A 19,195-nucleotide genomic window follows, 5' to 3' on the forward strand; every position below is an offset into this window, starting at 1 on the left:
GCCGCACTTCTCCTCCTTGCCTAGGTTCGCGCCTCTGCGGCCGCTCTACGACCGCACTCCACTTCCCTCCGCCTGCGGCCCTCGCCTTCTCCGCCGCTGCGTCCCTTCTCAGTAGGCTCCGCGCCGGCCTCTTGGCCCCTGAGAGCCCACGATTCCCGGTGTCGCCATGGCCAACACGGGTGCCACGCGCCGCCGCCACCGCCACTCTCCCGCCGCCCACCATGGCCCCGCAGCAAACAGGTAGCAGAAAGCGGAAAGCGCCCGCGATCGAGGCGGGCGCCGCGAGCTCGTCGTCTCAGGGCTCGGAGACGGCGGGCGCAGAGGGGCCGCTGCTGCCCAAGAAGCAGAAGCGGCCGGCGACGCGGCGCTCTCTGGTGCACTACCTGAAGGGCCGGGAGGTGGGCGCGAGGGGCGGCGCCGGGCTCTCGGGCTCCGAGGGCGAGCTGCGCGGCTATGCGGTGCAGAAGCTGCCCGAGCTGTTGAGGGAGCGCGAGCTGGCCCTGGGCACCCTCAACAAGGTGTTCGCGTCGCAGTGGCCAGGCAAGTGCTGTGTGGCACCAAGTGTAACACCCACTTCGTGGTGGATGTGCACTCGGGCCAGATCACGCGCATCCCCCTGCTGCGGGACCGGGGGCCCTGGTTGGCCCGGGCCCAGCCGACCTGCGGCATCCACGCCATCGAGCTGAATCCCTCCAAGACGCTTCTGGCCACTGGGGGCGAGAACCCTAACAGCCTGGACGTCTACCAGCTGCCCACCCTGGACCCCGTGTGCCTGGGGGGCCGCCATGGCCACAAGCACTGGATCTTCACCATCACCTGGATGAGTGACACAGTGGCTGTGAGCGGCTCCCGCGACGGCACAGTGGCGCTGTGGCGGATGGATCCCGACATGTTCAGTGGCAGCATCGCCTGGCACAATGACGCGGGGCTCCCTGTGTACGCCCACATCCGTCCGAGGGACACGGAGACCATCCCCAGGTCCAGCACCAGCCCCAGTAACCGCAAGGTGAGGGCTCTGGCCTTCAGCGGCAAGAACCAGGAGCTGGGAGCGGTGTCCCTGGACGGCTACTTCCACCTGTGGAAAGCCCGGAACACTCTGTGCAGGCTGCTGTCCATCAGGCTGCCCTACTGCCGAGAGAACGTGTGCCTGACCTACTGTGATGAGTTGTCCCTGTACGCGGTAGGCTCCCAGTCCCATTGTCTCCTTCCTAGATCTGCGCCAGGGTCACCAAAACATCAGGCCCCTGTGCTCCCCAGAGGGCGGCACGGGTGTGCGCTCACTAAGTTTCTACCAGCACATCATCACAGTGGGCACGGGCCATGGCTCCCTGCTCTTCTATGATATCCGCGCCCAGAAGTTCCTAGAGGAGAGGGCCTCAGCCAGCCCGGACTCCTCTCCTGGGCCCTCAGGAAGGAAGCTCAAGCTCACCTGTGGCAGAGGCTGGCTCAACCATGATGACCTGTGGGTGAACTACTTCGGTGGGATTGGCGAGTTCCCCAATGCGCTCTACACGCACTGCTACAACTGGCCTGAGATGAAGCTCTTCGTGCCTGGGGGACCTCTCCGTTCAGGCCTCCATGGGAACTACGCAGGCCTCTGGAGCTAAGGATGGCTGCTGTGTTCTCAAAGCGCCCAGATTTACCTTCCAGTCCCCTCTCACTTTCCTTCCTTATGCTGTGTTTGTGCTTTTTAACTCAGTGCGGCGTTTGTCTTCCAGGTGGAAAGTGCCCAATTTACCTGTCCTTAGTATATGAGAGAGAGAGAGAGAGAGACAGAGACAGAGACAGAGACAGAGAAGAGAAGAGAGAGGAATCCTTCAGGCAATCAATACTTGGCTTTAATATTTTTTATACCTCTCCACACCATCTTTTTGAATTCATATTTACAAAGAGTTATGACTAACTCTTGTCTTCTTTGAGTTACATATTCTCTTTTTAATTCTATTCAGTCTTGGTTTTAGAATTATGTATATTTTCTTTATCTTGGTTTTTAATCAACAGTATTGCAATAATATTGTGTTTAGTTATTTTCATTGCGGGTAGATGGTATATCAAAATTATGCTTAAAAACAGGGTTTGTACATCTATTCTGGAAACTTAGCCATAGTTTTATAAAGCATTGTTACATTTGGAAAATACATTCCAAGTTCTTTTTTTTTTATAATGATTTTTTTATTATATTATGTTAGTCACCGTAGAGTACATCCCCGGTTTTCGATGTAAGGCTCGATGATTCATTAGTTGTGTATAACACCCAGTGCTCCATGCAATACGTACCCTCCTTACTACCCATCACCAGCCTATCCCATTCCCCCACCCACTTCCCCTCTGAGGCCCTCAGTTTGTTTCTCATAGTCCATAGTCTCTCATGTTTCATTCCCCCTTCTGATTACCCCCCCTTTTTATCCCTTTCTTCCCCTACCGATCATCCTAGTTCTTATGTTCCATTGATGAGAGAAATCATATGATAATTGTCTTTCTCTGCTTGACTTATTTCACTTAGCATTATCTCCTCCAGTGCCTTCCATGTTGTAGCAAATGTTGAGAACTCGTTCTTTCTGATAGCTGAGTAATATTCCATTGTATATATGGACCACAACTTCTTAATCCAGTCATCTGTTGAAGGGCATCTTGGCTCCTTCCATGATTTAGCTATTGTGGACATTGCTGCTATGAACATTGGGGTGCATATGGCCCTTCTCTTCACTACGTCTGTATCTTTGGGGTAAACACCCAGTAGTGCAATGGCTGGATCATAGGGTAGCTCAATTTTTAACTTTTTAAGGGACCTCCACACTGTTTTCCAGAGTGGCTGTACCAGCTTGCATTCCCACCAACAATGTAGGAGGGATCCACTTTCTCCACATCCTCTCCAGCAATTGTTGTTTCTTGCCTTGTCTATTTTTGCCATTCTAACTGGCATAAGGTGGTATCTCAGTGTGGTTTTGATTTGAATTTCCCTGATGGCTAATGATTTTGAACATTTTTTTCATGTGTCTGTTAGCCATTTGTATGTCTTCATTAGAAAAGTGTCTGTTCATATCTTCTGCCCATTTTTTGATTTGTTTATTTGTTTCTCGTGTATTGAGTTTGAGAAGTTCTTTGCAGAACTTGGATACCAGTCCTTTATCTGTAGTGTCATTTGCAAATATATTCTCCCATTCCGTGGGCTGCCTCTTAGTTTTTCTGACTGTTTCCTTGGCTGTGCAGAAACTTTTAATCTTGATGAAGTCCCATAAATTCATTTTATCTTTTGTTTCTCTTGCCTTTGGGGATGTATCATGAAAAAGGTTGCTTTGGCCGATGTCGTAGAGGTTGCTGCCTATGTTCTCCTCTAGAATTTTGATGGATTCCTGTCTCACCTCGAGGTCTTTCATCCATTTGGAGTTTATTTTTGTGTATGGTGTGAGAGAGTGGTCAAGTTTCATTCTTTTGCATGTAGGTGTCCAATTTTCCCAGCACCATTTATTGAAGAGACTGTCTTTTTCCCACCGGATGTGTTTTCCTGCTTTATCAAAGATTAGTTGCCCAAAGAGCCGAGGGTCCATTTCTGGGTTCTCTATTCTGTTCCATTGGTCTATGTGTCTGTTTTTGTGCCAGTACCATGCTGTCTTTGTGATCACAGCTTTGTAGTACAGCTCGAAATCTGGCATTGTGATGCCCCCAGCTTTGTTTTTCCTTTTCAACAGTTCCTTGGAGATTCGGGGCCTTTTCTGTTTCCATACAAATTTAAGGACTATTTGTTCCAGTTCTTTGAAAAATGTCCTCGGTATTTTGATTGAGATAGCATTGAAAGTGTAGATTGCTCTGGGTAGCATGGACATTTTAACTATGTTAATTCTTCCGATCCATGAGCATGGAATATCTTTCCATCTTTTTATGTCTTCCTCAATGTCTTTCAAGAGTGATTTATAGTTTCTAGAATATAGGTCCTTTCCGTCTCTGGTTAAGTTAATTCCAAGGTAACGTATGTTTTTTGGTGCTATTGTAAATGGGATGGATTCCCTAATTTCTCTTTCTTCGTTCTCGTTATTCTTGTATAGAAATGCAACTGATTTCTGAGCATTGATTTCGTATCCCGCCACGTTACTGAATTGCTCTATAACTTCTAATAGTTTGGGAGTGGCTTCTTTTGGGTTTTCCATATAGAGTATCATGTCATCTGCGAAGAGAGACATTTTGAATTCTTCCTTGCTGATTTGAATACCTTTGATCCCTTTTTGTCGTCTGATTGCTGTTGCAAGGACTTCTAGTACTATGTTGAATAATAGTGGCGAGAGCGGGCATCCTTGTCGTGTTCCTGATCTTAAGGGAAAGGCTTCCAGCTTTTCCCCATTGAGAATAATATTTGCAGTAGGCTTTTCATAGATGGCTTTTATGAGATTGAGAAATGTACCCTCTATTCCTACACTCTGAAGGGTTTTAATCAGGAAAGGATGCTGTATTTTGTCAAATGCTTTTTCGGCATCGATTGAGAGGATCATATGGTTCCTGAGTCTTTTCTTGTTGATATGATGTATCACGCTGATTGATTTGCGAATATTGAACCACGCTTTCATCCCAGGTATGAATCCCACTTGATCGTGATGGAGAATCCTTTTAATGTACTGTTGGATTCTATTAGCAAGTATCTTGTTGAGGATTTTGGCGTCCATATTCATTAGGGAAATCGGTCTGTAATTCTCCTTTTTGAGGGGGTCTTTGCCTGGTTTGGGGATCAAGGTAATATTGGCCTCATAGAATGAGTTTGGTAGCTTTCCTTCTGTTTCTATTTTTTGAAATAGCTTTAGGAGAATAGGTATTATTTCTTCTTTGAATGTTTGGTAGAATTCCCCAGGAAAACCGTCCGGGCCTGGAGTTTTGTTATTTGGAAGGTTGTTTATCACTGAGTCAATGTCTTCATAATTAATTGGTCTGTTTAAAAAATCAGTTTCTTCCAGTTTCAATCTTGGTAGTTTATAGGTTTCCAGGAAGGCCTCCATCTCTTCCAGATTGCTTAGTTTATTGGCATATAGCTGTTGATAAAAATTTCTAATAATCCTTCCAATTTCAATGGTGTTGGTCGTGACCTCTCCTTTTTCATTCATAATTTTAATAATCTGGGTCCTTTCTCTTTTCTTTTGGATAAGTGTTGCCAGTGGTCTGTCAATTTTATTGATTCTCTCAAAGAACCAGCTTCTAGTCCTGTTGATCTGCTCTACTGTACTTCTGGTTTCTGCTTGATTGATTTCAGCTCTAATTTTGGTCAACTGCTTCCTCGTGCGTGGATTAGGCCTATCCCTCTGTTGCTGTTCCAGCTTCTTGAGGTGAGAATAGAAAAACTGCATTTTAGATTTTTCTATTCTTTTGAGTGTGGCTTGGATGGCTATGTATTTCCCCCTTAGGACTGCCTTTGCAGTATCCCATGGGGTTTGGGCTGTTGTATTTTCATTCTCATTGGTCTCCATAAGTTGTTTAATTTGATTTTTGATTTGCTAGTTTATCGAGTCATTCCTGAGCAGGATGGTTCTTAGTCTCCAAGTGTTTGAGTTTCTTCCAAATTTTTCCTTGTGGTTGAGTTCCAATTACAGAGTGTTGTGGTCTGAGAATATGCAGGGGATAATTTCAATCCTTTGGTATTGGTTGAGACCTGTTTTGTGTCCCAGAACATGGTCTATTCTTGAGAATGTTCCATGGGCATTAGAATAGAATGAGTATTCTTTGGTTCTGGGGTGTGGTGTTCTATATATATCTATGAGGTCCAACTCGTTGAGTATGGCATTCAAAGCCTTTGATTCTTTGCTTAGTTTTTGCCAGGGTGTTCTGTCTATTTCTGATAGTGGAGTGTTGAGGTCCCCTACTATTAATGTATTTTTATTTATATGTCTCTTTATTCTGGTTAAGAGTTGGCTTGTGTATCTTGCTGCTCCCCTGTTGGGGGCATATATATTTATAATTGTCATATCCACTTGTTGAATACTTCCTTTAAGAATAATATAGTGCCATTCTGCATCTCTAACTATAGTCTGTAGTTTAAAATCCAATTTATCTGATATGAGAATTGCTACCCCAGCTTTCTTTTGAGGTCCATTTGCATGAAAGATGGTACTCCATCCCCTTACTCTCAGTCTGAATGCATCTTTGGGTTCAAAATGAGTCTCTTGTAGACAGCAAATGGATGGGTCATTTGTTTTTATCCAATCTGCAACCCTGTGGCGCTTTATGGGAGCATTTAAGCCATTCACATTAAGACTGATTACTGAGAGATATGATTTTAATGATGCCATGTTGCCAGTAAAGTCTTTGTTTGTATTGGCTGTGACTTTCTGTTCTGTATCCCTCTTGGGGCCTTTTTACTTTTATAGAACCCCCCGTAATATCTCCTGTAGGGCTGGTTTTGTGGTTACGAAATTGGTTAGTGACTGTCGATTCTGAAATGTCTTTATTTCTCCATCAATTCTGAATGACAGCCTTGCTGGAGAAAGGATCCTTGGCTGCATGTTTTTCTCTGAAAGAGCTTTAAATATGCTCCCCCAACCCTTTCTCTCATTCCAGGTCTGCGTAGACAGGTCTGACGTAATTCTGTTGCCTTTGCCTTGGTACGTGAGAAATTTCTTTGCCCTGGCCGCTTTCAATACTGTATCCTTGGATCTAATATTTGCGAAATGCACTATGACATGACGTGGCGTAGGTTTGTCGTGGTTGAGCTTGGGAGGGGTCCTCTCTGCCTCTTGGACACGAATGTTTGTTTCCCTCGCTAGATTAGGGAAGTTTTCAGCTACAATTTGTTCCAATATCTCTTCTAGATCTCTTTTTTTCTCCACCCCCGGGGATGCCGATGATTCTAACATTGGATCGTTTCATTGAGTCAGTAATCTCCCGTAACCTACATTCGTGGGCGTGGATTTTTTTTTAAGACCAGCTTCAATTTTCGTTTTTTCCTCTATTAACCCATCCTCCAAATCACTAACCTGTTCCTCTGCTTCTGTGACCCTGGCCGTCAGAGCCTCTAATTTTGCCTGCATTTGGCTCATAGAATTTTTAATTTCTGTCAGATTCACTCTCTTTTCTGTCCTTAGGGATTCTATATTCTCAGTAACCTTTTCGTTAATAGTTTTTTCAATTCTACTCATCATTTTGACCATCGTTACTCTGAATTCCATTTCTGATAATTTGGTTACATCCATATCCATTATTTCTGTGGCAGAGGCCACAGACTCACTGCCTTTTCTTTGCTGGGGGGGGGGCTTCTCCTTCTTGTCATTCTGATGAGGAGAGGTTGCGGGGTTGTCCAGAGCCCAAATTATTGACTGGGTCCCAGGCCGTGCCCCTTGTTTTATAGGGATCTTAGGGATGTGGGCTGTTTCTTTAAAGATTTTATTTATTTATTTATCTGAGAGAGAGAGACAGACAGTCAGCAAGAACGGGAACAGAAGCTGGGGAGTGGGAGAGGAAGAACCAGGCTCCCAGCGGAGGAGCCCGATGAGTGACTCCTTTCCAGAACGCCGGGATCACGCCCTAAGCCGGAGACAGGCACTCAATGACTGCGCCACCCAGGTGCCCGGGTTGTGGGCTTCTTGATTTTTCAGCCTGCCTTCTGTGTTCTGGGGGAGGGGCCTGCTGCGCAGATACTCAGGCAACCCTGTTTGGGTAGAGTCTCCGTGTCCCCTGCGAAGGGGGATGGGGATGGGCACGCTGTGAGCTGGTATTTCCAGGCTTTTGTTGTCCGGCGACTTTCCCTGTCGGTCTGTTATGCCTCTTATGAGAGTCAGAGCAGCAGAGGCTGAATTGTCACAGAACAGAGGGATTGCGGCCCGTTCTCCACTGATGTTCTGGCCACTTTAACTCCATTACTATTGGTACTGCTCAACCCTGCAGCGTCCCGGGATGTTCGCCCCACACCCGGCATCCCTGCCCTCACTTCCAGGGCCGGCGTGTCTCTGTCCTTTGTGTTTCTAATGCCGCCAGCCGCCCCGCATGCTCCCGGATCTCCCGGTCTCAGTCTATGCCCGGTGAGCACACCAGGATTCCGGAGTTCCGTGAGAAGCCTGGTGGCGCGCGCACCCGGTTCAGGGTCTCAGTCTGCTGTTTCGCGGGTGCCGTCCGTGAGTCAGCCCGCTCCCCCATGCAGGTGGCTGCCGCTTCCCGGCGCCCAAAGGCGGCGGCTCCCTCCCCCTTCCGTTCATCTTCCGATATCTGGGCGCGGTTTCACGGCTCCCCTCTTCGTACCTCAATACTCAGCGCTGGAGATGTTCATTTGTAGAGATCCAGATGTATCTTCCTGCGTCTCAGGCTGATTCCGTGGTTATTTAGGCTGGTCTTGTACCTATCCAGCTCGACTCAGGGGACCGGCTGAAAAAGGGGTCCCCTACTCCTCCTCCATCTTCCCAGCGACCACATTCCAAGTTCTAGATTACCAAACTTGGAAACATTCCATTTGCAAATTGTAATCTTAGATGTTTATAGTTTCTAAGTTGGTGCTAAACATACTTTTTAAAAAGTATTTCTCTTTGAAAACAAAGTTGTCACAGAATCTTGTTTTGGACCAAAATCCCAATTTGTAAGAACACTTTAGGAATGCAAGGGTTCTGTTGGTGGAATGTTCAGAATTAATCTGAAAACCTAATTGATCTTTTTCTCCAACAATCCTTATTTAAGTTTTAATGACCTGCTGTTAAATAAGTAAATAGAACGTGCATTTTTTTCACTTCCTGCCTTAGTACTCTCAAAATTTGTGAATATATTTGAATGTTTGTTGTTTATGGAACTTGCACAGAATTTCAGTGCCATCATTCAAACCAGGGATTCTAAGTATAAAAATATAGAATGTATGGCAGACGGGGCAGAATGTATACTGATCCAGGATATAGCCTGGATATTTTTGCTGTTGCTGTTTTTAATACCAAATATTATATTTCAGCATACTTTAAATTTTCTAGTTCTGCTTAACAGTTAAGTCACAAGAAAAAACTGCAAAGGACAAAAATGATCCCAGTCCCTACTTCTGAAAAAGATGCTTAATTTGTAAAGTCCAAATTAGTAAGATTTTATTTTGTGAATTTCAAAGATTCTTACCTAACGTAGAATAAATATGTTGTTAAAAAGTGCTGATGTTATAGCCCTCAGTGTAATAATATACAGTTATCAAGGAGACTGGAAGTTTGTTTCAAGAAGATGGTCTGGAGATTAAAATAAATGGGATTAGGTTGAAAAAAAGTACTTTGGGGTTCAGATAAATACAAATCATGGATTGTTAAGAAAACAGATTGTATTTCTCCATATATGAAAATTTTGGAAATGAGAAGGGAGATTGGCCCTTCCTCAAAACTAGCCAGGTTATGCTGACCTTGGATTAGTATTGTGGCATGTCTGTTTTTCCTTAAATGTTTTGGCACTCAGATGCTGTCTTAGTGTCCATTCAGTACATGTTGTTCAGTTGCAAATCTGAACCAACGATACTAAAAAGTGAATTAAGAAATACAGAAAAAATAAGATTTTGTTTACAGAGATTGTCTTAGCAGGTTTATATAATTGTTGTTACATAGTAGTAAATTGTATTTGTGCGCATGTATGTGTCTCCAACTCAGTCGTAACTGTTTAGAGAGCAGAGAATATAATTGTCATCTTTTTATTCTCTTATTTCTCCACTAATGCCTAGCAAATCATAGGCAATCAGTAAATATTTACTGAAAGAATGTATTTGCCTCTGGAGACTCAAAGTTCAAAGCTATGAAAAGTAATTGCATAAATACATAAATAAAAGTTTACTCAAATAATATGGGATCCTGTTTTGTTTTTCCTGCTTTGTTCTTTGCCCTAATTCATTTCCGGGTCAGGTTCTGGTGCTTATCCAATTTTCCCCTGCAAATACGTAGATTTGAAGGTTTCTTTAAAACATTTCATGCTTTTTTTCAGAAATTATTTTGAAAGACCTTCTTTTTGTAGGAGTTTGTCTTCTTACCTAAAAATAGTTATTTGCTAAAAACTTCTTTAAACATTACTTAAGAACTTCACCAAAGTATTCACTGCCTATCTTGTTGTGGGGTATAGGGTATTTTTATAGTATTTGATCATTATTTGGGGATATTGGAAGAACATCTTCAGAGGAAATGACAGTTTTACATGAGGTGGGGTTTTAAAGAAGAATTAGAAGGAACATCTCTGATTTTTTCTTAGGCTTGCCCCTTAACTTCATCACTGACTCACTCTTAACTTTCTCATAAGTTAAGGGTGTATCTTTTTGATACTGAATCACATGGCTTGTGTTTTAAAAACACCAAATAGCCTAATTATGTATGTGTTTATATTATGTAGAAGTTTAATTATTTTGAAATATTTCCTACTTCAGGGACAAAGTGATCTACAGAAGTACAATTAATTATGTTGCTTGTGAATGAAATAATTGAAAAAGTAACATCCAGGAAACCCATAAATGTAGTTCATTTAAAATACACAAGGAGATACATATTTTTATATACAAATTATTTATTATGGTTCCCTGAAACCTTTGCATTATAAGTTCTTATAACTATTTATTAAAAATGTTAGTTCCAGGGACACCTGTGTGGCTCATTCAGTTAAGTGTCTGCCTTCAGCTCAGGTCATGATCCCAGGGTCCTTGGATGGAGTCCAGCATCAGGCTTCTTGCTCAGCCAGGAGTTTGCTTCTCCCTCTGCCTGCCACTCTCCCTGCTTGTTTGTGCTCTCTCTTGCTTTCTCTCTCTCTCTGACAAATAAATAAAATCTTTAAAAAAAATGTTAGTTTCATTTACCTAACTACATATTCACATATACCTCTCCAAATATATTTCTGACTTGAAAATTTATGTTCTTCCCCTTTATTCTTTGGATGAGTTAATTTCAATTTTTTTTGAGGAGGGGGAGAAAGAAATGACTAAGGAAGGATAGCCAGTGAAATAAATTGAGTACTCTGGAAAAAAATTCATCTGTTAAATATACTCTAGCATTAATGGATAAACAAAATTGGATTCTCCAGAGGTTGATTTTTTTTCCTGCTGAACTCAGTGTTGAACAAGTTGTCAAAATTTTTCCATTAATTACTAATTTAGAGTGATTTTAGAAAGTAATTCACAAAGCCCTCCCGGATGTTTTACTGACAGCTTCTTAATCTCTGCAAGTCTTAGGTAACCCAGCTACATTAACATGTCACTGTGTGAGTTGCTCAAGGATGCAGTTCAGTGAGAATGACATGTACTAATGTGAAAGAAAAGGTGTATAGGGCACAGGTGTTTGCTTTAAGAGATGTTATTTTAAGATCTACTGAAAGGGCTGCCTGAAACGATTTCCCATTACTGGCTTGCTGCAAACCCAGAGACACCTACCATTGGAGTATGGCATCAACAAAAGGGCAATGTGGTTACAGGACTTTGCTATGAAACAGGCTAATATTTACAAAGAAGGGGTCTTTAACTGCTAGGTGTTGTTTTGCATAGGCAATGGTCTTTGCTTCATAGGCCCTTCCCCCACCTTTTTTTTTCCTTCGAAACTCTGTAACATGCCAGAGTAGTATACATTTAACTTCTTCATGCTTTCATAGTGAATGTTTTGTTATTATCTTAATATAGCATTTATTGTAATACAGTTAACTATGTGAGCATCTTGCAACCCACCCACCCCCATTTGAATGTGAACTCTGTTGTCCCAACACCTAGAACAATAGGCTGCACATACATAGCACTGGGAAATCCAGAGCAACGACTAATACAGTAATTTCTTGGCGTTAATTATTTTCTCACATTAGTTGACCAGAACATTTGCAAATGTAATAAGGATTAGGTTGATGGATGAAGAACATCTTGAAACAGGACCCATGGTACTGGTCATGGCAGTTCATAGCATGGAATAATTTGGGTAAGGCAGCAGAAATTTTGATTACTTAACATCTTCATAGAGGGCTGATATTGGATCTTGGCTAGCAAGATAAAATGGAATAAATATTTTAGAACCACAAAAACCTGAGTTTGAATCCTAGCTCTATTATTTTTTTACCGAATAACCATAGGCGTGTTGCTTAACTTCTCTAAACCTGACCATATATTACTAATTGTTCAATCCCCAGAATCTAGCATGCTGTCTAATACATATAAGCACTCTACTGTTATTAGTTCTTTTTCTCTCTAGATCACCACTAATTCTGTAAAGAGTATGTGTACTTTTTAATTTAATTATTATAGTTTTACAAGGAAATTTTTATGTGCATTGTGGAAAGTAGGACATATAAAAAAGCAAAATATAAGAAAAAACCCCTCATTTCCAGCAGCCAATTACTATTAACTCCGTGTATAACTTTCCAGAATTTTTTTTCTTTTTTATAAGATTTTTATTTATTTATTTGAGAGAGAGAGAGAGCACAAAGGGAGAGTAAGAGGGAGAAGCAGACTCGCCGTTAAGCAGAGAGCCTGATGTGGGACTCTATCCCAGGACCCTGAGATCATGACCTGAGCAGATGCTTAACCAACTGAACCACCCAGGTGCCCCAGATTAATTTTTTTTTGGGTGCATAAATGTACTCACTTGTGTCATCACTACTAAAATGAGAATATTTTCTGTAGTTTGGTTTGTAATCTGCTTTTTTCAGTTAATGATCCCATCTTTTCATGGAAATAAATATTCATCTTAACTAATATTCTGGATGTTTTTAATGTGTAGAGGTGGAAACTTAAAATGAATGATATGATGCACCACTCAGGAAATTGGTCCCATTACCAGAAATCGTTAGAATAACATATCAGACATTTAACCCGATATAGTAGCCCCTCTTATCTGCGGTTTCGCTCTCTGTGGTTTCAGTTACCTGCCTTCAACCACAGTCAGGAAGCAGATGATCCTCCTTCTGACTTACTGTCAGGTCAATAGTAGCCTAATGTTGTCACAATGCCCACATCATCTACCTCATATCATCTCATCATGTAGGCATTTTATCGTCTTACATCACAGGAATAGGAAGGATGAGTACAGCATAATAATATATTTTGAGAGAGACCACATTCACATAACTTTTATTACAGTATTTTTAATTGTTATAATTATTCTATTTTATTGTTTATTCTTATTAATCTCTTACTGTGCCTAATTCATAAATTAAACTTTGTCACAGGAATGTATAGGGAAAAAACATAGTATATATAGGGTTTGGTACTATCTGCAGTTTCAGACATCCACTGGGGGTCTTGGAATGCATCCCTCTTGAAAAGGGGGGATAACTATGAGATTGTATATTTACTTAAACCTTAAAAGTTAATCATAAACATTTATCATGTAGTGATAATCTTTGTCTAGATGCTGGCTTAATTCAGTGATTTTTAGGTATTGGAGCATATCACAGCCACTTGCACATATTTTAAAAGTGAGAGTTGCTCAAGTCTCAACTCAGACCTACTGAAACAGAATTTCCTTGTAAAAACACCATTTTATTTGAGTGTTTTCAAATTAATTCAATCAAAAACCAAATGAGATAGCATCAACAAAATAGGGCATCTGCCCTAAAGGTTTATTGTGTACCAGAGGACAAAGATATCTAATTCATTTATTTAAAATTCACTAGTGACCAAAAAAGATAAATACAGTATTAAGGTTATACTAAGCAGAATGAGAATATGGAGAGTATAGCAATTGACTGTCTGAGAAGATCCCAGAAGAGACAATGCTTGAGCTGGGTCTGGAAAGCAAAATAAGAGTGGAGACTGAGTGCTAACACTGGTTTGAAAGTACATTATGGTGTCTGGAATGTATGAGCACATACATACATACAGGGCTGTTGCAATTTGACCTTGTGGAATTTGAAGTGCTGTTGCAATTTGACCTTGTGGAATTTGAAGTGCCTATGGGATTTCTAGATGCAAATGTCTGGTTGGTAGTTAGAAAAATGGATCTAAAGCTCATAACCGAGTTTAGGGCTAGAGATACAAATGTGAGAGTCACCACTATAGAATGGTACTTTGGAGAGGTAGGGAGCAGTGTAGTGTCTCAAAGGCTAGGTCTCCTGGTTCTCATTCCAAAGCCCATCTATATTAAATAGGTCTGCACATCAGTAAATACATGCATTACTATATGCCTGGCACATAGTATGTAATTAATGACTTCTAGGTAGATGGCCAAATGAAAGTTTAGTGAATATTAAATGCTACTTAATGATCCCCAAAAAGTAATATTTCATCTTTTCAATTGGTAGTAAACAACTTTTAAATTCACCTACTGCAATCACATTAACTAAAAGAAGATAAAAGAAATTTACCAATGTTGCTGTTTTTAAAAAAATCTATATTTTGTTTAGACGTGGTTTTGTATCCTTTGTGGAATATAGGTCATTCTACAGTTGGGCAAGAAGAAAGCTAAGTATTGATGATACCTTCCTTACAAATTAATTTTTTGTTTTTCCATTTTGGAGGGTACAGTTCACTGAAGCAAACACATTGATGATGTCAATGGGAGTAATGGTGCTATTTTCACCCTTTCTAATGCCATTATTGTGCCATTCTATGTTTCAACCTAAGGCATTAATGTTTCACGTTGATTAAATTTTAACATCTAAATTGCCCTTTTATGTTACACACAAATGATAAACTTGAACGTTCCAGTCAGAGGGCAGCAACTTTAGTTTCCTCCAGGCTCCTGGTAAATTCATCAACTAACATCCCCCAGCACCTCAGAAATGACTCATTTTTGTTTCTCTTTTACTAAGGGACATAGGGTTGAGTGTTTTAGGTTTTAGAATTATGCCTCATATGGTTAAAACTAGACCCCATTATATACAATGGATGCATTTCTTGACATTTGTATATGAAGCACATTTCTAAAAATGGAATAATATATTCCCCCCATTGACTTACATTATAATTTCAGAAGTGTCATCTTTATTATGGATTGATTTCCAATTGACAATAGTTTCTAAAGCATTGCCACTGCCTCCACCTCTGAGACATGTACTTTAGTCTTCAAATAAAAGCTAAGTGATATAATGGAATCCCTTACTTCAAAGAATATTAAAGGATACTTTCAGAATGTGATAAATTAAGCCCTATTTCATTTGTGTAGAAAATGGGATTTCTTAAAATAGGACATTCTGTAATTTGATTTGCTCTGTATATATTTATCACAAGCCAGAGCAAATTCTAAAATATCTTCATCTGTCATGCCTAGAGGAGCTCTCTTCTTTCTTTTCCTCTGGTCTTTCTTCATGAATATTGCCCTAAGCAAAGGAGTTCAGCTCATAGATACTCCCAGGGAATGTTAAATAGTCCTTTGTTTTTCCTATTTTAACTTTTTAAAAACTCATAGTATTTAAATCATTTTAATAAAAGACTATTTGGGCATCATCATGCTAGATTGACCTTGGCTTCAAAAATAATGAGAAAGTAAATGTTTCATTAATTGCCTTCTTAAAGATCAGGGGCTTTTGTTTTATGACTTAACTTTTTTTTTCAATTGTGGTAAAATACACATAACATAAAAGTTACCATTTCACACATTTTAAGTGTATAGTTCAATAGTGTTACGTATATTCTCATTGTGCAACTATCTCCAGGATTTCTCCATCTTGCAAAATTGAAACTCTATACCCATTAAACAACAATTTCCCCTTTTCCCCTCCCCACCAGCCCCTGGCAACTACCATTCTACTTTCTTTCAGTTTGACTATTCTAGGTACCTCATAGAAGTGGAATCATACTGTATTTGTCTTTTTTTGTAACTGGCTTATTTTATGTAATATAATTTCCTCAAGTTCCATCCGTGTTGTAACATGTGTCAAAATTTTCTTCATTTTACAGACTAAGTAATATTCCATTGTATGTGTATTCCACATTTTATTGATCCATCTATCCATTGATGGACACTTGGGTTGCTTCCACTTCTTGGCTATTGTGAATAATGTTGCTATGAACATGCGTGTGCAAATATCTCTTCTAGACACTGCTTTCAATTCTTTTATATATATACCCAGATGTACAAATGCTGAATCTTATGGTAATTCTCTTTTTAACTTCTGTTTTCTATTATGGCTATACCATTTTACATTCCCACCAACAGTGCACAAGGGTTCCAATTTCTCTACATCCTTGGCAACATTTGTTATTTTCTGTTTTTTTTTATAGTGCCCATCTTAATGAAGCATGAGGTGTCAGGGGCTGTTTTTAAACTTGTTTCAATTTATAATTGATTTATACAAATATTCTAGCCCAATCTTTAAGTACTAACAGTACTTTACATATGGAAGAGAACATATAGCTGTGATTATTGTGAGGAGAAATCATGATGATTTAAGTATGAGCAAGGGAGTCTTGAAACCTATAAAGCATATAGAAAATCTATATTCTGATATATTTTCCTTAAAAGGGCACCCAGTTGGATAATTTGAAAATTAGAGTTTGAATTATCACTTTTTAAAAATTCTCAATACATGTAATCTCCAGTTTATTTAATTGATCACACCTAGTGTTCCTGACTTGATGATGTAAGGAAAAGGTTATATTTTAAGTGCTACCCTTGGTGAATTTTGAGGGGAAATTCATATATTAAAAATCAATTTTAGAAATAATTAGTAATTATATTCTGCACATGGATATAAGTTTCTCACAATTGACCTTATCTTGAAGTCTCTTAGGAATATCTTGGGAAATAAGGTGAGTTATAAATAAAGGATATGTCACTTTCAATGGCACTTAGATAGAACAAAACATCACAGAGATGTTTCAGATAGAACAAAACATTGTAGAAAGTTTGAACACCTGAAACTAATTTTAAACTCAATGTTAGAGTGTAATGCTAGAAAACCTGGTTGAAATAATGAATGAAACAAACTACCTCTTTACTATCCAGTCTGTTTTACAGATCAAATTATATAACCAACAAGAAGGTATTTAATCTCTAAGTAAATAACTGAATACTTCAGAAAGTAAGCCATTCTGAAATAGCCATCTTAAAATTCTGTGTATCTAGGAAGATAGATTCTTGTTATAGACCCTTAAAATTTTTGAAGTATTTAGAATCAGGAAAAACATATAAGAGTACATTAAAGTGGGATACCAAGGAAAATTTTTTAGAGTTTATTTGTTTATTTTTGAGAGAGAGAGAGAGAGAGAGAGCGAGCATATGTGTGCACGAGTTGGAGGAGGGGCAGAGGGAGAAAGACTCTCAAGCAGACTGCACTGAGTGTGGAGCCCAATGCAGGGCTCCGTCTCATGACCCTGAGATCATGCATGATCTGAGCCAAAGTCAAGGGTAGGCTACTCAACTGACTGAGCCACCCAGGCACCCTAAGTGATGCCAAGGAATTTATAATCACTTCGATTTACCATCTATATTTGCAAATATTGGGATATTTTATAATAGCTAGTATTTTTCTTTTTTCCTGTTTTAAAGGTCTTTTTTTGGTCAATAATGAATAACATGCTAAATCCAAAACTTTTTATATTTTTATCACACTTCACTGTCATTAGTGATTTACTTATATATTTCTTTTTTTTTAGTTCTTTCTTTCTTTATTTTTATAATAATTTTTTATTGTTATGTTAGTCACCATACAGTATATCCTTAGTTTTTGATGTAATGTTCCATGATTCATTATTTGCGTATAATACCCAGTGCACCATGCAATACATACCCTCCTTTTAAATTGAATGTAGTGAACATATACTGTATCATTAGTTTCAGGGGTACAATTTAGTGGTTCATCAGTTGCATATAACACCCAAGTGCCCTCCTTAATGGCCATCACCCAATTACCCCATACTCATACGTACCTCCCCTCCATCAACCCTAAGTTTGTTTTATAGAGTTCAGCATCTCTTATGGTTTGCCTCCCTCTCTATATTCATTTTATTTTATTTTTCCTTCCCTTCTTATATGTTCATCTGTTTTGTGTCTTAAATTCCACATATGAATGAAATCATTTGATATTTATCTTTCTCTGACTTATTTCTCTTAGCATAATACCCTTTAGTACCATCCATGTCATTGCAAATGGCAAGATTTCATTCTTTTTGATGGCTGAGTAATACGTGTGTGTGTGTGTGTGTGTGTGTGTGTGTGTGTGTGTGTATCCCACATCTTCTTTATCCATTTGTCTGTTGATGGACATCTGGGCTCCTTCCATGTTTTGCGGAATTGTGGACATTGTTACTATAAAGATTAGGGTAGTGCAGTTGTTGGGTCACAGGGTAGCTCTATTTTAAACATTTTGAGGAAGCTCCATACTCTTTTCAAGAGTGGCTGCACCAGCTTGCACTCTCATCAGCAGTGTGTAAAAGTTCCCCTTTTTCCACATCCTCACCAACATCCGTCCTTTCCTGACTTGTTAATTTTAGTCATTCTTACTGGTATGAGGTGGTATCTCATTTTGGTTATGATTTGTATTTCCCTGATGTCGAGTGATGTTGAGCATTTATTCATGTATTTGTTGGCCATTTGTATGTCTTCTTTGGAGAAATGTATATTCATGTCTTCTGCCCATTCCTTAACTGAATTTTTTTCTTGGGTGTTGATTTTAATAAATTCTTTGTAGATTTTGGAAACTAGCCTTTTATTTGAAAAGACATATACAAATATCATCTCCCATTCCATAAGTTGCCTTTAGTTTTGTTGACTGTTTCCTTTGCTGTGCAAAAATTTTTATCTTGATGAAGTCCTAATAGTTCATTTTTGCCTTTGTTTCCCTTGCCTTTAGAGACATGTCTAGCAAGAAGTTGCTGTGGCCAATGTCAAAGAGGTTGCTGCTTGTGTTCTCCTCAAGGATTTTGATGGATTCCTATCTCACATTTAGGTCTTTCATCCATTTTGAGTTCACCTTTGAATATGGTGTAAGAAAGTGGCCCAGTTTCATTCTTTTGCATGTGGCTGTCCAATTTTCCCAACACCATTTGTTGAAGAGACTGTCTCTTTTCCATTGGCTATTCTTTCCCACTTTGTCGAAGACTAGTTGACCTATAGGGTTGGGGGTCCATTTCTGGAAACTCTATTCTGTTCCATTGATATATGTGTCTGTTTTTGTGCCAGTACCATACTGCCTTGATGATTACAGCTTTGTAATAAAGCCTGAAGTCTGGCATTGTGATGCCCCAGGTTTGTTTTTTGTTTTGTTTTGTTTTTCTTTTTCATGGTTTCTTTGGCTATTCAAGGTCTTCTCTGGTTCCATACAAATTTTAGAATTGTTCTTCCAGCTCTGTGAAAAATGTTGATACTATTTTGACAGGGATTGCATT

General features: G+C 39.8%; 1 protein-coding gene across 1 annotated transcript; it reads left to right on the top strand.

Moving 5' to 3' along the window:
* The first annotated feature begins 215 nt into the window (after nucleotides 1–215).
* LOC123797284 (DDB1- and CUL4-associated factor 12-like protein 2) lies at nucleotides 216–1,607 on the top strand. Its single transcript, XM_045805082.2, is given in 3 exon segments — nucleotides 216–534; nucleotides 537–1,198; nucleotides 1,200–1,607. Coding segments are annotated over 3 exon segments (1,383 nt in total). The 5' UTR covers nucleotides 216–221.
* Nucleotides 1,608–19,195: the final 17,588 nt, after the last annotated feature.

This window comes from Ursus americanus, chromosome X (assembly GCF_024610735.1).
Source record: "Ursus americanus isolate L20-20 chromosome X, mUrsAme1.1.p, whole genome shotgun sequence".
NCBI lineage: Eukaryota > Metazoa > Chordata > Mammalia > Carnivora > Ursidae > Ursus > Ursus americanus.